The sequence below is a fragment of the Columba livia genome, chromosome 6, assembly GCF_036013475.1.
Source record: "Columba livia isolate bColLiv1 breed racing homer chromosome 6, bColLiv1.pat.W.v2, whole genome shotgun sequence".
In the NCBI taxonomy this organism is placed as follows: Eukaryota; Metazoa; Chordata; class Aves; order Columbiformes; family Columbidae; genus Columba; species Columba livia.
The window spans coordinates 35,197,776-35,216,455 of record NC_088607.1 but is presented as its reverse complement, the minus strand read 5'-3'; the positions used below and the strand labels follow the sequence as shown (position 1 = coordinate 35,216,455).

General features: G+C 56.1%; 2 protein-coding genes across 6 annotated transcripts in view; one reads left to right on the top strand and one right to left on the bottom strand.

The window, feature by feature from the left end:
* Window positions 1-18,680, top strand: part of CDH23 (cadherin related 23) — a 201,370-nt gene that overhangs the window by 170,739 nt on the left and 11,951 nt on the right. For 2 of the 5 annotated variants that reach the window (XM_065067987.1, XM_065067984.1), the window contains 9 exons: window positions 11,432-11,653; window positions 11,736-11,855; window positions 13,981-14,161; window positions 15,025-15,158; window positions 15,417-15,626; window positions 15,841-15,948; window positions 16,460-16,562; window positions 17,429-17,554; window positions 17,640-17,843. In XM_065067987.1, coding sequence (XP_064924059.1) covers window positions 11,432-11,653; window positions 11,736-11,855; window positions 13,981-14,161; window positions 15,025-15,158; window positions 15,417-15,626; window positions 15,841-15,948; window positions 16,460-16,562; window positions 17,429-17,554; window positions 17,640-17,843 — 1,408 coding nt within the window. Of the gene's footprint in view, window positions 1-11,431; window positions 11,654-11,735; window positions 11,856-13,980; window positions 14,162-15,024; window positions 15,159-15,416; window positions 15,687-15,840; window positions 15,949-16,459; window positions 16,563-17,428; window positions 17,555-17,639; window positions 17,844-18,680 lie in introns of those variants that run through there. The other 3 variants (XM_065067983.1, XM_065067985.1, XM_065067986.1) reach the window with 3 other exon arrangements.
* Window positions 271-9,862, bottom strand: VSIR (V-set immunoregulatory receptor). Its single transcript, XM_065068032.1, has 7 exons — window positions 9,666-9,862; window positions 4,531-4,986; window positions 3,861-3,908; window positions 2,995-3,102; window positions 1,902-1,929; window positions 1,238-1,425; window positions 271-981 (listed from the first exon to the last, which is right to left on the bottom strand). Exons 1-7 carry the CDS (start codon window positions 9,727-9,729, stop codon window positions 944-946), a joined length of 930 nt encoding a protein of 309 aa, XP_064924104.1. The 5' UTR covers window positions 9,730-9,862; the 3' UTR covers window positions 271-943.

Sequence of the window (18,680 nt, the reverse complement as noted above, 5' to 3'; positions counted from 1 at the left end):
GACAGAGGATGCTCCGAGGGCACCTGTGTCCTTAGGGTCCCCTGGCGTGGCTGAAGGCGATGGCCTTGGGGACAGCCGCTCTGGCTGTGCTGGCCCAGGAGGATTGGGGGAAGCCAGCTGGCACGTTTCCCAGTGCCTGCTGCTCCCGCGCCTCCACGGGGGCTCTCGGCCACATCACGGGAACATCCTCCAACACGCTCCAGATGAACTTCCTAACTTACAGCATTACAAAAAAAAACCACAAGCAAAACCAAACAAAACCCATAAACATCCTTTTTTTCTTTTAATCAGCACTGATAATGAAATGAACAGAAAGATAAATTCCCCTGATCCCAAGCCAAGGACAAAATTAGAGCAGAAATAAGGCTCGCCCCAATGTGTATCCAGCTGAAAATGAGGCAGCCTCTCAAGTCCGTGGCCATCTGAGAAGGCTGGTGAGGAAGGAGGGCTCCGGCAGTGGCAGGGAGCCTCTCCCCTTCCTGTTTTGCAAAGAAAAAGGTAGTACAAGGTTGGCCAGTGACCCTGTTTTGTCTCGCAGTGGATATAAAGTACTTTTCCATCCGCTCCCAGAGAGGATGTTCTGTCAAAGATGCAGAAGCAGGTTGACATTGCAGAGCTTGAACCCCTGGCAATAAGTTAAATCCTGGGGGAGATTTGCAGGTGCAGGTCGTCTTTCCTCCCCTGCATCTCCAGTTTTCAGCTAGTCCGTAAAACGCAAGCAGGACAAAGCCATGCTCTTCTCCATAGAAACAGGTAGTAAAACCAAAATCCGGACAAGAGAGGTTCCCGTGCAGCTCCAGGGCAGGAGGTGAGGGCAGGACTCTGTGTTCAGTGTTGTTTTGTGAGGTTTTGCTGCCCATGACCGTGCCACCCTTCCCGGGGGTCCCAGGTGAGCGTGGCCTCTCCTGGCTGCACCTGGGGGATGTGATTTCCTCCAACGTCTTTAGTCTTTCAAGGAATTTGGCGAGTCGGGAACAGGATCTGGGAAAGGGCAGAGCAGAGGTGTTAGTCCAGCCTGCAGCTCTGGGGATGGGCTTCAGGGAAGCAGCTTTTGCACAGAAAACAGATGCTTCGGGTCTTTCCCATCTGCAAGGCCCTGGGACTCAATGTCTCACATAACTCCAAGTTTGCAGCTGATATTTAACCCCTATTTTCCCGGTCACCCCCCAGCCGCCCCGTTCCTTCCCACCCCTCCCACCGTGGTACCCAGGGGGTCTCGGCATGTCCCGTCACTCACCCAGCGTTGGGAAGAAGCAGTCCCCGGGGCCAGGGGGGGACAGGGGGGTGCCAGGCTCGGAGAGGAGGTGCCGGCCAGACTCGGAGGGCTGCCGGCTGGCCATGTAGGACAGCTGGGGCCGGGGCCGCGGCTCCGCGCTCGCTGAGGGGACCGCCTCGAAAACAGGGTTTTCGATGCCCTGGGCGCTGCTGTGGAAGGGGAGAGGAGGGTGTGAGGGGTGGAGGCTTGCACAGAGGTGGGGGGTCGGATTTTTACTTTAGGAGCTGTTTTTATCCCCAGGGTTTTGGCTGAGCGCTGGGAAGAGCCAAGCAGGGCAGGGAGGGGGTTCAGGTGGTGGCTGAGAGCAAGTGGAGAGCCTGGCATGGGGGTGAAAACATAGCCAAAAGGCACCATGGGGCTACAGGGAGATGTGTGCCTTTAGCACAGGCAAAAAGAAAGGAGCCACTTCCCACTCGGAGAGAGGGAACAGAAACAGCGGCTGCCGGGAAAGGGAAAGGACTCCAGGCAGGGGTGCGACCGGCATCCCCTTTGCTCTGCTGGGCTGAGCATCCATGCCGGCTTCGCAGGGAGGGGAGGAGAGGACAGAACCCTTGCAGGGACTGAGAGGTGGGCAGAGGGCATGCAAGGAGGTTGTGGGGAGCTGGAAGCACGTGGGTGTCCTCACCTCTCCATCCTGACGAGCTCATGGGCACCTGCCAAAGACAAAGTGGTTGATGTGAGTGACAGCACGTGAAGACCAGAATCAAACCCAAACCCGCTGCCAGCACTGTTTTCTGGTGTCTCAACCACATCCAATTCCTCCTCTTCCTCTGCATGAACAGGCGCTTCTGCCAGCGCAGGGCAAGGTGAAGTGCAGCCGTGGCACCGGGGCTGCAGCCCGGCCCTGCTCGTGCCCAGGTGCACCCACCACCCACCTGTGACACCCTCCCAGGGCTCTGCAAAATGCCACCCCAGCATCTGGCTACCCCTGCGTTTGGGCAGCACCCTGTCATTTATTTCCCTTTGCCGTGGCAGATCCCACAGCCCATGTTACTCGGGTGCGTTGGATGGCTGCAGGGTGAGCATACCGAGTCAAGGTGCACAAGTTTTGGCCCAGATCATGCTGATGGAAAGCTCCCAGTGGAAACAACCTGCAGCTAAACTGGTCTGAGACACCCCAGAAACAAATCCTTCTGGGTTTTGCCTTCCCCCTTGGGTTAAATAACATCCAGGTGATGCTTTGTGGCACAGGATGGGGAGCTACACCCCAGCTACGGCAAAATGGATGCATGAAGGCAGGCATCTAGTCTTTTCGGCTGGGGACAATGTCAAAAGCACGGTTCCCGTTCTTGTGGCTGGCATCATGCCAGTGGCTGCTGCAGAAACCACTTCTCCAAAGGTTTTGCTCAGAGCCACACACAGAGAGAAACCACAGGGCCCCCGGCTTGCCCCAGGCCTGGTGCAATGGCTCTGCTCGTTAAGGTGGTGCCCCTTTCTGCTTAATTACTGAAATCACGGGCAGCTGAGGGCAGGCAGGAACTGGCAGCTGCCTGCACCTCAGCACTGCCTGGAGCAGTGGAGGGAGATGTGGCTTGTTGCAGTCCCGTTGCCATAGGCATGTAAGCGGTTGTTTGAAAGCAAGAAGGGGGACCTGCCTTTGGGCCACCTGACATAGTGGCCATGGGACCCAGGGCAGCCAAATGCCCTCGCCCCAGTGGGACACACGTCAGCCCACACCACCATGGTGATGCAGCCTGGGAGATGCGCTCGGTACGTACGTCTGCTGCTGACGGCTTGTCTCTGCTTGTAAATCAGGAGCAGGATGAGGGGCAGGCAGAGGATGCCCACGATGCACGCGCCCGTCGCCAGTGCAGCAGCCGTGATATCTGCAACACAAGAGGGCAGTTTCCTCAAGCTGTAGCAGAACCGTAGGGCAGCACGGGTGTTGCCCCACGGCTGATGCAATCTGGCTCCCTCACACACGGGTGGTCCGCTCCTAGCAGGATTGGCTTTCCTAGCATTGCTGGCTGAGGAGATAAGCCCTGAGGCATCAGTTTAGGACTTTGTCCAAAGTCCTTTATTGCTGGAGGATGCCTCAAGGTCTTTCTTTAGTCTTCTAGACATGAGGGAAGAAGCAAGGGCCCTGATAAAGCCTTTGAAGGCAGCAGAAAGGCTCCCCATAAGACAGGCAGCCTGAGGGCATGGCTGTGGCCACCAAGGTCCATGTGGGATAGCCTGTGACAGGTCAAGGGCTGCCTAAATCATGGGCAGGTTCAGCTCAAGCCCTCCTCTCCAGCACATCCACCTGGGGGAGCCGCCTCTTGCACCAGTGTCTGTGGTTTGGGGACAGAATTTTTTCCCCTTTTCTTTTGTGTCCAGCATTTGGGCCTGAGGTTTTGAGCACTGCCCATGGGGAGGAGGGCACAGTTTCCTGCGGCTGGGCTGAACCCCAACCGTGTTGCAAACCAGTTTTAGCAAAATCTGCCCATGTAGCCGAGGTGACATGGGCTCGGGATGGTGGCAGCATGTTGCAAGAAGTTCCTGTGACTCTTTGCTTTTCTGTTCCTTCCCATCTCCTTGTGGCAGTGGCTGCTCAACCCCTGATCGAGTTTTTTGGGGGAAACACAGCTCTTTTTTCCCTTACCTTTGCTGGTGGCAGTGTGAAACGTGCAGTTTTGAAGGCCTCCTTTGCCTGTGGAGAAGATAAAAGCATGTTGGATGTCAGGGGAGCCATTGAGGTACCACGGAGCCCCCACTCCTGCCAGCTGCACTTGCCTTTGCTCACCAGCACTGAGAAAATCAGCCCAGAGCATCCCAAAAGCAAGAGTTGAGTTCTGGGAAGTGTACATTGAGATTCTTGCCATGCTGCCCCGTTCCCCCCGCAGCAGCGGGGCCATCCCTGCTCACACAGGCCCTTTTCTTCAATCTAAAAGAGAAAGCATCTATCCTAACGCTGCAAATCAAGGGCAGGAGATGCCTTCCCCAGTCCTTGCTGAGGCTCGCCTGCCAGACAGCTCCTTTTATGTTGAGGTTTGTTTTCCTCTCCTCCAGAAAAAGGTTGAGGAAGATCAGTGAAACTATGTAACTCGGATTTTATTGCATTCCAGCCTCTTGATTCTTTATTTTTAATGTTCCATTGCTCTCTGTCCTTAATTCAAACCTTCAACATCTGCTGTGCTTTCACTCTTGCAACACAGCTTGGGCTGTCAACATCAGCCTACCCTGCCTCCCCAGCCCCAAAGCGGCACCCCAGCATCCCTGGTGCACCTCAGCATGGGTAGGGGAGAGGCGGGGGCTCCCCTTTCCCCCCTCACCTTGCTGAATCTGCAGCTCCACGACGCCGTGAACAACTTGCAAGGTGTGGATCCTGCTGTGCTCCCGCCTGGCCTCGATGGCATAGCAGCAGTAATTCCCGCTGTCCTGCAGCGTCAGGTTCATCACCACGATGTGAAAAGCGCCATGGTGGTCGGGGACAAACTCCACTCCATGATGGCTGGTTTGCCCCGCCAGGGGGGATTTTTGGGTGTCGTTGCCCGGTGGCTCGTGGTGCCGGCCCAGGTCGTGGTGCAGCTCCTTGTTGGTGACATTGCGGATGTGCTTCTTGTCAGAGCAGCTCTGGTCGCCGTTGCTGCTGAAGTACCAGGATTTGTAGAGCAGGTTGTGGCGGTCGGTGAGGGGGCCGCTGATGCGGCAGGTCAGGGTGACATTCTGGCCCTCGGGGCAGACGCAAAGCGAGTACGGCGTAGTGATCAGGAAAGCTGATGGCCCTCCTGCCGGGAAAAGGCGACCGAGTCAAACCCTACATCCCCGGGCTTTTCATAGCAAAACGGGGATCCCTCCCCAAACAAGCCCTGCAAACCCCACCACGGATGGTGGCAGAGGGGTGGCTCAGGGGTGGCAATCGGAGGGAAACAGAGGTATAAAATCCTTTGCCTTTAGGGCAAGAAAAGCCCCTGAGCTCCCCATATCCCAAGAGGAAATGGGAAGCACGGTATGAGCCCTTCACTTGCTCCGCAGCAACATCCCAGCCAGGCTGGGAGCTCAATTTCACCCTGGAAATAAGCCCTGGAGGAGAGGTATGCTTTACATAGGGCTGAGCATCAGCTTTTAACAGCAGCAGGGATGCCAGAGTTTGGCCAGGGCGGGGGAGTGGGGTTCTGCCCCAGCTCATGGAACACCGGACTTCTGCAAAGCTGCGTATGGCTTGCAAATGGCGAAATACAAGTGCTGCTGAGCGGGCAGAAAGAACAGAAAGCGGGGGGGGGAAAGCAAATATCTAGGAGGAGTCTGTGCCCCCTGAGATCAGGCGGGGAGCGGGTCCCACCCTGCTTGTTTTTCAGCCCAGGGGGAGGAGGAGGAGGAATTGGCCAACGCTGAGTGTGAGGAGCTGCTTGAAAATGAAAACAGTTTTCAGAAAGCAATCCCTGCCAGCTGCAAAAGGCACAGTGGGAGGCCTGACAGAGGCACAGGGCGGAGATGGAGGGAAGCAGAGGAGCGTATGGTGGAGTTACCGGTCCCATCCCAGCACACCGGCAGAGGGTACTGCTGGGCAAAGGGAGCTGCGCCTGAGGGGAGAGAAAAGAGCAAATATGGGCGAGTCTGGTGCTCTGGCCCCACTGGGGCTTTTTGTTTGCAGAAGTGCAAATACCACCTCCAAAACTAAAGAAAAAAGCAGATTTTGGCTTCATTTTCTTGAAGTTATTGAGCAAATGAGGTACCCGGTGCTGGTTTACAACAGAGAAGGTGGTACAAGGACAAGATGTTATTGTATTTTGGTAACATCCTGTTGTGCCATTAGCTCCACTGCTGTTTCACTTTGAGGTTTTTCACTTGCTATATCGAGAGGGTGTCAATCGGTGGCAGGGTGTGCTGTGCCTCCCCGAAAGCCATCCCGCCGAGCGAGGGGTGCCCCACCACTGGGCACTGTCCTCCTGCGGGCAGGGTCACTGTGACACCACCCCAGCACCGGCTCCGCTCCAGAGACCGAAAGTGAAAACGTGCTCTGTGTGCTCCACCTCTCAGGGTTATTTTTGGGTTTTAGATCACTCTGGGGCAGAGGTTTGCCTGGTATGAGCTTCACGCTGCCACGTTTGGGCTTGTTTTCAAGCCCCGCTTGCTCCTCATCCTCAAGTGCTGCTGGGGCCGGGATGCTCGGCCGGGTGGGCTGGCTTTCGGCACACAGCAGAGCGGGTCCCCCAGCTCCTTGCCAGCTCTCCAAGCACAAAAGGCACCTCAGATGTGTTTCTCAATACCTGCTGCAGCGGGAAGTGCCCCATTCACATGGATGGTCCCCTGGGAGCCCGGGGAAGGGAAGCCAGGGCTGTATTGGAGGAAGTCACACTTCCAACACCTTGCAAAAGTATCTGCAGGAGTCTTTGTTTCCCACCCCCACCATCACTCAAACAGGGGCCGTCCTGCTCATCCTCACGCAGTTTGCAAAGCCGGGACTTACTAAACCATCCAGCTTCCACCCCCGGGGCTTAATGAGAACCGTCTGGATGGAAAGTCAGCACAGCCCACGCTTTTGGCAGCGGGGAGGGGGGGGTTACCATGTGTGCGAAGGCTTCAGCATTACCAACTTCCCTTCTTTCTCCTGAGAGGGGGAAGGCTTCCAAAAGCTCATGAGTAGAGGAGCAAACAGTCAGGAGGAGAGCTGGTGAGGCACAGCGTGCCCCATAGCAGCACCAGGGAGGTTGTTGGTGCCTCCCCAAGGGCTAAGGAAGCTTTAAAGCTGCGCTAGGTGCCAGCTGGTGCATGGAGGAAACATCTTTTGGTGTCTTTACACTGAAGCTCATGGATCTTAATCTCCCCCGGGCGCTGCGGGTTTCCAGACTCCAGGTTTGGCTCCATCCCATCCTGCTCAGACCGTTCCCTTTGATGTCAGTGCCATTGGCAAATGCCAAAATGAAGCCAGACGCTCGGCTCCACACAGCTCCAGCTGAGAGCCGGGGCGCGGTGCTGGACCCATTCAGGTCCAAGCCAAGAGCTGTCATCTTGTCACCATCTGGTAAAGGCGAAGGAGGTCTCAAGCAGGTGCCAAAAGCATCCCTCTTGCTCTTTGGCACCTTGGTAACGTCGCCTCTGACCCGCAGTGCTGCACTGGTGCGGCGCAGAGCCGGCACAGCCCTAGTACATCCCCAGTGCTGGCGCCGCTGCCAAGCTTGCAACCGGGGAGCTCTCCTTTCAGAGAAAACGAATTGCAAAAACCACTCAAGTCTGCGTTGCTTTGCCGACCAACAGCTCAAGTGAAGCAGGGTTTCGTGCTGAGTTCTGTGTTGGTGAGCAAAAGCTTCTCCTGGCTTCTTCTCCCAACTCTGGTCCCCACTCTGGCAGGCAGGGATTTGGTTTACACTGCTGTGATTTGCACATCACGTCACCTCTTTCCACCCCAGGGAAACCTGGGTGGGAGGGCTGCAGCCTTTGGAGCGGCTCAGCCACCGCAGAGGAGGGGCTGCCGGAGCGAGGAACCCGACTTCCATCCTTCTTCTGGGAGCGTTTGTAACAGCCTCACATGAAAGCGCCACAAACCCCATCGTCACTGTGTTGTCATTATGCTTCAGAGTTATCAGCTGGGTGAGATGTGCGGGGACACCCTTACCTTGGCACAAATACTTACAGCAGGAAACAAAAAGGGGAGAAAAAAGCTTACTGAAGGTGCCAGACACCCACATTAATGGCCCTCGGCTCCCATACTCTGAGGAGCCAAATGGCTTTTCAGCTGCTGCCTGGGTAACCGTGACCTGGGCCATGGGGACAACAGCCTGGAGCTGCTGCATCCACCAGAGGGTCCTGCCTCGCTCCTCATCCAGCACAGCCCTGGCTGGGGGACAGGCTCACAATGCCAGGTTTGCACTTGGGATGCGATTTTGGAAAGCCCAGCTCAGCTGCTGTCCCTTGGGTGTAGAGGAGCCGCTTCCCCATCCACCTCGCTGCCAGCATCTCCAAACCACAGAGGAGCTGGCTGTCTCCAAGGGCTGTACTTCTCCATCAAGCCCAGCTAAAATTAGCTGGGAGTTCAGAAAGTTTCGGCAGGCACAAAGCTCAGTTCCTCTGGCACCGGGCTCACATTGAACATTGGTATCCAAGTTTGTTGCGTTGCGCAAGGCCTGATGTTTAGTCCCGGCACCCCAGATGTATAAATGAAATAATCCAAAGCCTCATGGAGATGCTGGGAATCGCTCCCTGCTGTCAAAAGGCTCGAGTGAGAAGGAGAGGACACTTCAATCTGTGCCAGCCTGGCTGTCCCAGATGAGAAAGGGGAACGGACTCCCTGTCCCATTGGAACAGGGCATCGTTTCTTCCTGGGAATGTGCCAGAATTGGTCCTAGAGGGAGTCACTTTGCTGTCCCAGAACAGAGGAGACGCCAAGCATGAGAGGATGCTCATCCCCCACCTGTGGGGGGCAGGGAGGGACTGCAGTCCTTCCCAGCTTCGTTCTCTGACCCTTCATCCGTTGATGAGCTGTGGCTTTAATTGCCACCACCCATTTGCCTGCCTGTCCCCAGAGCCCTGATACGGAACCACTGCCTGCCAGGGCTGGTGTGGAGTCAGGCGTGAGGCATCGCCCTCCTAGAGCATCCCCCCATGGTGCTGAGGAGCCACCGGAGAGCTTCCAGCCCTGGGAACCCCCCCCAGAGCATCCCCCACTGTGCTGAGGAGCCACCGGAGAGCTTCCAGCCCTGGGAACCCCCCCCAGAGCATCCCCCACTGTGCTGAGGAGCCACCGGAGAGCTTCCATCCCTGGGAACCCCCCCAGAGCATTCCCCACTGTGCTGAGGAGCCACCGGAGAGCTTCCAGCCCTGGGAACCTCCCCCAGAGCATCCCCCACGGTGCTGAGGAGCCACCGGCAAGCTTCCAATGCACGGAAGCTGGAAGGAGAAGGAAAAGGCAACTCGACAGTCCTGCCCCAGCTGCCCACTCAGAGAAGCTGCCTGGCACATCCCAGCAATGACGGTGGAGCGGAACATCTTTAGAGAGGGCACTCGAGCCCTGCGCACACCAGCTGCCTCTCTCTGCTCCCCCAGGGTTGATGGAAGGCTTCTTTCACCACGGCATGGCCGGGGACCTCTGCAGTGCTGGGACAAAGTGCCATGCAGGAACAGGGTGGCTTTTGCAGCTCGGGATCCCTGTCAGGGGACCGGCAGTGACAGGGAGTATTGCTTTCTTTCCACACACATCAGACCGAAGCAAAGGAGAAAGAAGGAAAACCCAAACGCAGAGTTTTAAAACAGCAGCTCCCCTGTGGCCCCTGTCCCTCAACACAGCCAGCGCCATGTGAAACACTGGTTTGGTCCTCCCTGCTCTGAAATCACAGGGTGAGAACGTAAATAACCCCACAAATAACCCGAATTCCTCCTGCTGAGGCACAGCCCTGGCGGAGCAAACGCGGTGCCCCAAGCGAGGGGAGTTTCTTCAAGTGGCAGGAGAGGAAAGCGAGCTGGAGCTTACCGTGGGACGCGAGCAGGCAGAGCGTGGCCAGCAGCAGCCTGGGCCGGGGGGACGTCACCTCCATGGTAGCTGGGGCGGCCGCGGGTGCTGGCCTCTCCGGAGCTGGCCGCGCACTCTGAGCAGCCCCGCAGCAGCAGCCGGGCTTGCAGACACAGGAAATTTCATTGAGATGTTGCAGGTGGCGATGGAGAGAACTGCGAGCACCCCCAGGAGGTGAGCTGGGGCAGGGAGCTGCAGGCGGCTGGGGGTAGCGGCAGCACCCCAAATGGGCACACTGCGTGGGTCCCCACCCTTTTGGGCAGCAGCAGGTGCATCTGCCCTCTTTTTTCCCTTATAACACCGCAGGAGGTAGCTTGGAGCAAGTTGGTCCCCCTGCGTGCCGGTTTGGGGTAGCTGAGGGGATGCTTGCTGTGCTAGGGAACATGCTGGTGCTGGTCCCCATCCCTTTTCTGGTTGGGGCTGATCCCCTGTGGCCAATCTCCAGCTTGTTTGATTTGTGCACTTTGTTTGTGATTATAGTTTTTCCCATGTTCATGAGGATTAAACAGGCAGAAGCCCCCCTGGGGTGAACAGGAGGCAGTTACAGGGAAGGGTAACTCAAAGCAGAGACAGCTCAGGGAAGGGAACAGAGCTTCCCAACCAAAAAAGGGTAGAGGATCGTCCCCCTCGTGCAGCCTGTTTGCTCAGAGGGGTCCTTACTTTGCCCTCAAATACCAAAGCAGCACCCTGGGCTCACGTAAATCCTGGAGCTTCACTTAGAATTCAAAAGACAACGATGAACTCTCCAGCCACCTCATTTCTAACAGGGCAGGCACATGTCTGTTCCCTGGAAAGTGGAGCCCGGAGACAGGTGGAGGTTTGCAAGCCACAGGAAACTTTGCTGCTAACCTGCTCTGAGTTTGGAGCGTGCAGCGTAATAGAAAAGTCACTAATTACCCTGTGGTTTTGTGGTTTTTACAGCAAACATGCCTGTGATGCTCTCGTAAAAAATGTAACCCTTGGCTGGCAGGAGGAAATCTGTTGCTGGGGAATGTGTGGGCACAAAGCCCAGGGACTCCAAAAAATGGTTTATCTATCCCAAGACCCCACCTCTGAGCTGAGCTCTTAGGCAAGGTGGCATGCTCTTGTCACCTCCCCAGCCCCAGATGTGCCCCCTTGGTGACACAACCAGAAGACATCCTTCAGTAAGTGGCTGTACGGGGTCAGATATAACTGGAAGAGGGTGAGGACAAGCTGAGCCTGACCAATGGTGAAATTGGGGTTAGCAAGTGGACAATGGGACCTGAGGGTAGAGAGACCAGGTGTCTGAGATGCTCATTTTTCTTCTCCTGAGCCATGGCAGAATCATCTCCAGGTACCTTCCATCCAACCACGTTGCCACCCTTGGTAGGAACAACCAAGGTGTCCTCAATGTCAAAGTGAGCAAAGCATGATGGGCTTCAACCTCTGGCTTTTCCTCGGCCAGGGGCTGCTGCCTGTTGTCATCAGCAATGGTAAAAAATGGGTGAAGAGGAAAGGCAACCCAGAGCCGTGCTTAGCTTGGGAACAAGAGTGTGATTCAATCTCTGTACCCCACTGTTACCTGGAGATGCATCTGCAGCCATGGCTCATTCCATTTTGAGCCCTGCATCCTGTTTGAGTCTCTTGACAGGATTGAGCCCACATTGATCATTGACCTTGACGAGTCCAGCCTTCCCCAGCCAGCTCCAGAGGTTACAGAGCCAGTCCTTCCATGGTGCTTAACACAATGTCCCCATGTCCCACAGGCCACCACCACAGTATATGTCACCATCCTGGATGAGAACGACAACACTCCCGCCTTCCAGCAGCAGCTCTATGAAGTGACCCTTGACGAAGGTCCCGCCACACTCAATGCCACCTTGGTCACTGTGCAGGCCCTGGACTGGGACGAAGGACCCAACAGCACGGTTGCATACGACATCACTGAAGGCAACATCTTGGGTACCTTCCACATCGACAGTGCCACGGTCAGTAAGGATGCCGGACCAATCCCCGCCGTGTCACCATCACGCTCCCCTGACTCCTGGCTGCTCTCCCCTCGCCTTACAGGGGCAGATCCGCACCGTGAAGGAGCTGGACTATGAGATCAGCCATGGGCGCTACACCTTGATTGTCACCGCCACCGACCAGTGCCCCATCGTGTCACGCCGGCTGACGTCAACCGCCACGGTAGGGAGCTGCTGGCGGGGTTGCGACACCGCAGCCTCTTCAGGGTCGAGAAGTTCCCCCTTGTGTGAGCAGTTTTCACATCTCCTTCCCAGGGGTCACCAATCACTTTTCCCAGCTGTGGTCAATTTGTCAAGTTGCTGTCATGGGGGTTGCAAAACAGGGAGGTGGGTAACGGATGCTCGTGGGTTAATTAGCCCAATTATTTGATTCCATAAAGACACAGACAGAAGGAGTTCCTGGAATTGCTTTTAAGTAGCACTAGGTTTTCTTCAGATGTCTTCTTGGTTCTTCTTGCCTGAAGGGGCAGTAGGTAGTGAAGCATTGCTAGAGCATTAATTTCTGCTTCATCTTTATCTTCTCTTATTATTTATCTCCTTTTAAAACTCCTTTTTCAGTAACTGCATGGAGGCTATTTAAAACCCCTAGCCATTTTTTGGTTGCTTCTCTCTATAGCTCTTCCGTTTCTCCTGGACCATGGTGACCTGAAATCAGTGCACGGCTCAAAGTGTGGGGAGGGCAGACTAGCAGCTGCAAAGCAATTTTTTTTGCAGGAATTTAATACACTGGCTGTTTCTGTGGCCTAAACCAAAATTTGATGGGATGTATGGCAGACATTCTCCATGTCTGGAATTATGTTGGGGTCTGCAGGTGAGAGGGATTGTTTAGATATTCTGCCTTGGCTTCTTATCGTAGGCCATTGTGCCTCACCCAGATATCGAGCCAAGCATTTGCTGGTCCCCCAGAGGAGATAAGTTCTTGTATGCAAAGGAAAATAGAGAAACTGAAGGGGAGAGATTTCTGTGGGTAAAATCTGTCCCTGCAAGCCTGGCAGCTTGGGCAGATGTGTGCATCCGATACTGTTGGAGACGCCTTCAGCGACAGAAACCTGGAGACCTGGGCAAGGCAGCAGCAGCTGGTGAAGGCAAAGATCTCCCTGCTCTTGGCCCAAGCAGACATGAACTTGGAAAGCCCTTCAGCCACAAGCACCGAAGCTGGAAGGGGTAGGAAGCACCCTCCCTCCATGGCCCAGGGAGTTCGTGCCAGCACCGTAGGAAAACGTTGCTTTTAGGAGGAGATTTAGTGATTATTTAAGATCCCAAGTGATGGGAAATCCATCATGCTGATAAGGCATGCCAGTGTTTGTTTTCTCTACTGCTAGGAAACAGAGCAGACTTTCAGGCAGGCTCTTCTGTAAAGATCAGATTTAGCCAGTAACGAATGCCATTCTGATGGGTTTTACTGTCCTTTAGCCCAAGAGGTCACAACAATTTGCAGCATCTTTCTCATAACCATCAGTACCACCAAAGCTCAGCCTCTTATTACCCACTGGAGACTCTCCTCCTCAGGTCGGGTTTCTCCACTGTGCAAGTTCCCCGAAGCCTAGCAAGGGGTTAACCCTCTTTGCAATATTGTTTGGTATAGACCTGTATATAAATGTCTTCTGTGTAGCATGACTCAGTTGAAAAGCAAGATGCAAGCGTATTGGATCCCCAGCTTCGCTAGCAGCCCCATGGTCTACTCTGTCCTAAAAATGTTGATGCTTTCCCCTCTGGAGATCTGTAGGACTGATTTCTAGCCAGCCAAGCGTGTCATACAAAGGAATGTTAAGAAGGGAAATGTGCCAGCAGTGTTGGTGCTGGTTTGGGTTGAAATAAGGACACAAGCTGCAAATTTTGTACAGTTTACTCAGCATTAGGAGTGAAGACCTTGGGGAGCAAGTGTGCAGCTGGCTGTGGAGATCGCGCCTCTTTGAACTCATAGCTTTGATGGTCAAATCCATGTCCTTGGTTTCTGTCTATCCAACCTGGGTTTCAGGACGTGAATGTGGAGAACATTTGGCTTTTGCCTTGCCTTCTCCATCACAGTGCACGGCCTGAAGGTTGAAAAGGGCCCCACCTGTTTGTGGCTGGAGTTTCATGGTGTCACTGTAGGACGGGCAAGATCAGGAATAACTGAGTCTGAGTTTCTGAATTGTCAGCTGGATGTTTGGTGATCCCAGCAAAGCCAGAAGTACGGGAAGCATTTTGCAGTGTCACCCATCCATGGCTTCTCATGGCCAGCAGGCTGGTCCCCCCGTTCCGTCCCTCTCCTCTCACTTTCTTCCACCCTCTCCTCCTGACCACAGGTGCTGGTGAACCTCAACGACATCAACGACAACTGTCCCACCTTCCCTCGGCCCTACGAGGGTCCCTTTGACGTCACGGAAGGACAGCCCGGCCCACGCGTCTGGACCTTCCTGGCACACGACGACGACTCGGGACCCAGCGGGCAAGTGGAGTACAGCATCGTCGCTGGGGACCCCCTCGGTAAGCGGGGACCTAGGGGTGTCACCTCTTCTTCTAGCTCCTTCTCCTTGATGGAGGAGCCCAGCTTGCAGTAGCTGGTGTGGGAGCGGAGGAGGAAGCGTGTCAGAAAAGCCATCCTCCCCGCTGGGTGCTTCTGCGAATTCAGCCTTTCGACACCAGGAAATCCTGTTTTGAGCAACAGGAAACTTAACCTGTTCGTGGCCAGCGCTTGTGCAAGGAAGGGGGAAAATCTGCTGAACAACAGTGGCAAAAAAATCAGATGGCAGAGAGAAACCTAGAGCTGCAAGAGCACAGCCCCGTCCCCTCACCCCCATGGGGTTTGCAAGGCGTGTGGGGACCGAATTGCTCTGCAGCCCATGATGAAGATGTAGCTCCAGCCCCACCAGCACCCCGGAGAAGCCATGGGCATCCCTGGTCGTGGGCATGTGCAGCTGTCCCCCTGTAAATGGGTAGTGACCTTAGCCCAGGGTATCTGGAAGGCAGAGCCCCGTCCCATCTCCAGAGCTTTTGCAGACCCTCTGCAAAGCTTGTGCAGAACAACTGGGGTGCAGCCCCTTGGCTCTGGGGGACCCATGCTCTGGTCATCGTGGGGAACAGGCAAGTGCTTGGAGGGCTGTTGGCACCTCCAAAAAGGCCAAACCAAGGAGTGCGAATGCCTCTTATTTGGCCATTCAGCCCACATCCCCTGCGCCTGCCGGTACCTGGGGGTGCATTGGCCCTGGGGACAGGCCCCAGCTGCTCACAGCTGCCATAATGGGGCACTGGGGCTGCTGTCCCCAAGCCCACCATGGTGCCTGTCACCCTGGGGAGCCAGGCTGTTGGCAGCAGCATGGCACGAGCCAGGGCCCCACTGTCTCTGGCAGGGGAGTTTGTCATCTCCCCGGTGGAAGGGGAGCTGCGAGTACGGAAGGATGCGGAGCTGGACCGCGAGAACATCCCCTTCTACAATCTCACTATCGCTGCCCGGGACCGGGGGGTTCCCCCCCTCAGCTCTACAGTGAGTCCCCTGGGGCAGTGGGAGAGGGTTGTGGGGTGCTGTCTTCAGTCCCCAGCTCCTTCCTTGGGCTCTCCTCTGCCTTCGCTCTCCTCTCCTCTCCTCTCCTCCTACTCCTTCCTCTTGGCCCTGGGGGTTTCCTCCCCCAGACCATGGTGGGCTAAGTGGAGAAGCCCAGCTCTTGCCCAGGGAGTGGGCAAAGTAAGGTTGGGAGGGATGGAAATAGGTGCCATATCCCCACATCGGTTCTCTCCTTGGCAGATGATGGTGGGCATCCGTGTGCTGGACATCAATGACAATGACCCTGTGCTCCTCAACCTCCCGATGAACCTCACCCTCAGTGAGAACACCCCCGTATCCAGCTTCGTCACCCGCATCCTTGCCCGCGATGCAGACAAGGGACCCAACGCGCTCCTGACCTTCGACATAACATCGGGCAACACAGAGAACGCCTTCTACATCAACAGCACTGTATGGCCCTGGGGATTGCGGCCGTCCTGCGCTGGGGGATGGGATACCGGGACATGGAGGGTGAACACCCCTGGTCCCAGAGTCCTACCTTCTCTGGGCACCCATGGATGCCACCTGGCGTGCTGCATTTCCTTACCCCGCCCTGGCAGGAGGTGCCCCAGGGGAGACACATCTCACATCCCTTGCACCTATTTTCTCCCTTATTTCTCACCAGAGTGGCATCATCTACGTAAATCGCCCGCTGGACAGGGAGCGGGTGGCAGAGTACAGGCTGACGGTCACGGTGAAGGACAACCCCGAGAACATCCGCAATGCCAGGCGGGTAATTATGGACCCTGCCCGGGCCTCCAGCAGTGCAGGCAGCAGGGAGGGTGGGAGAAGGGGCTCCTGCCGTGGCCAGAACCAGGTGGTGCTTTCACCCACAGCATTTCCAATAGGACCCTCATCCCCCAAAAGTGTCTGGGGGCCACAAGGCTGGGGCTGCAACCACCAAAGAACAGGACCAGTAGGATTTAGGGCAAGTCCAACACCTCAGGTTGACTCCAGTCACAGAAGGTGGGAAAAAGTTGGACTGGAATGCTGGACAACAACAATGACACTGGAGCATCCTTTGGCCCTGCCAAGGTGTCCCACGCATCACCCTTTGGGGTGCAGGCTGGGAAGGGATGCCCAGCCCCGGGGTGAGGGTCCCTGCAGACCCTCCAGGGTGGTCCAAGGTTCACAGCATCATGGTTGCACAGGGCTTCAGCTTTGAACAACAGTGGGAGAGGCAGGAGATGAGCTCAAGGAAATGATATTGAGGTCATCTCCCTCTTGTCCCCATTTTCCTTTAGGATTTTGACCTGCTGGTCATTTACATAGCGGATGAAAATGACAACCGCCCCCTCTTCACCCAGAGCTCCTACCAGGCTGAGGTGATGGAGAACTCTCCCCCGGGTAGGTCTCTCATTGCTCCCTTACGTGGCTCCTGGAGACACCCTTTGGGGCTGGGCGAGGGGAGGTGTCTCCTGGCTGTTGTGAAGGAGACACGACGTTGAGCAGGGAAAGGCTACAGGTCAGTGGGATGGAGATACTGAGTATGAAGGGCTCCTCCTGACCACTCGGGGAGCTCAGCCTCGAGAAGACCATGGCTTTGGTCCATGCCACTGGTGGAAACCCTTCCAGGCACAGTTCAGATGCAACCCTGCAAGAAATCAGCCCTGTTTGAGAATCGCTCAGCTGCAGACAGCAAGCCATGGCCATGGCCTGAGCCAGGGAGGCAGCCCCAAGGGCACCAACCTGCCCAATGTCCCTGCAGGGGATAGGGTGCCAGCTCTCGTCACCAGCACCTGGTGCCACCTTGCTCCGGGGGTCAGAGACAAAACAGTCTGGCCTGTCCAGGCAGATGTTTCCCAGGCAAAGAGCTAGAAATCTTCCTTTTTTTCTTTTTGACTTCTTGCCGTTTAAATCGCTCCCTGCTCCAAGAGCTCAGGTACCTCCCTGTCCCACCACTGAGGGACATCCCAGGCGAAGGGTTTGGGTGCCTCCAGGTGATGCCCTCGCTGTCAGGGTGCCGGTGCCACCCGTCTGATGGATGTGTCTGTCTGTTTGTTTTTAGCCGGACATGCCGCCGCCTCGCCTGGGCCTCGCGAGTCGGTCTGCAAGGCTGCAGCAGCTGCCCCCCCGCTGCCTTGTGCCCTGCGAGGCCACGCTCTGTCACCTCCTCCATCCATTCATTGCTGTCCCTCATGCGTCACCAGGGTGGGAGGGAGACAGGGGGGCTCTGTGGGCCATGACCCTCCCTAACCCTTGTGATCCCCCAGGGACTCCGGTCACAATGCTCAATGGACCCATCTTAGCTCTGGATGGTGACCAGGGCAGCAATGCTGTGGTGTCCTACGAGTTCCTGGAGGCATCTCTGGACCTCTTTGTTATCAACAACAGGACAGGTGGGGTGGCTCAGCAGGTCCCTGTCCCCAGCCCAGGGCCACCAGGCAGCCATGGGGTCTGTCACTGGGTTTCCCCTTTCTCCAGGTGTCGTCTCGGTGAAGCCTGGCAGCGTGGTAGACCGAGAGGCTTTGCTGGACCCTTGCTTGGAGTTCACACTGGTGGCTCGTGATGTGGGGGGGCTGAACAGCACAGCCAGCCTGGCCGTGACCGTCCTGGATGACAATGACAACCGCCCCGTGTTCCAGCCAGCATCCATCACGGTGCGGCTGCGGGAAAACAGCCCCCCAGGTCAGGAGAAGGCTGGGACTGGGTTCAGGGTGGGTGCTGGGGAGACCTGGGTTTCCCCTGGGAATGTGAAAGTCCAGCTCCCAGCATCAGGGCTGGCCACAATGTGCTCGAAGGGAAAAATTTGAGAATGGGGGCTGCTCATGTAGCTTAGTAGTATTTCCCTTGGACCGGGGAGTTGTTGCTGCTGCTCTCCAACTCTGGCTTGAGAAGGCTAAACTGAGGGAGTGCGGTCTGGATGGCCGGGTAGTGAGGTGACTGCAAACTGGCTGAAGGGAAGAAGCCAGAGAGTCGTGGTCGATGAGGTCCAGTTGGAGGCCAGTATCTAGTGCAATGCCTCAGGGGTCAGTGCTGGGGCCGGTATTATTCAATATATTCATCAATTACTTGGACGAGGGAATAGAGTGACTGTCAGCAAGTTTGCTGATGACACCAAGCTGGGAGGAGTGGTGACACTGGAAGCTGTGCTGCCATCCAGAGACCTGGACAGGCTGGAGAGTTGAGTGGGGAATAACCTGATGAAATTTAACAAGGACAAGTGTAGAGTCAGGAACAGAATCTGGGCAGGAACAACCCCAGGTTTCAGTATAGCTTGGGAAATTACATATTAGAGAGCAGTGTAGGGGAAAGGGACCTGGGGGTCCTGGGGACAGCAGGGTGACCATGAGCCAGCACTGGGCCCTTGTGGCCAGGAAGGCCAATGGTACCTGGGGTGGGTTAGAAGGGGGTGGTCAGTAGGTCAGAGAGGTTCTCCTGCCCCTCTGCTCTGCCCTGATGAGACCCCATCTGGAATATTGTGTCCAGTTGTGGCCCCTCAGTTCCAGCAGGACAGGGAACTGC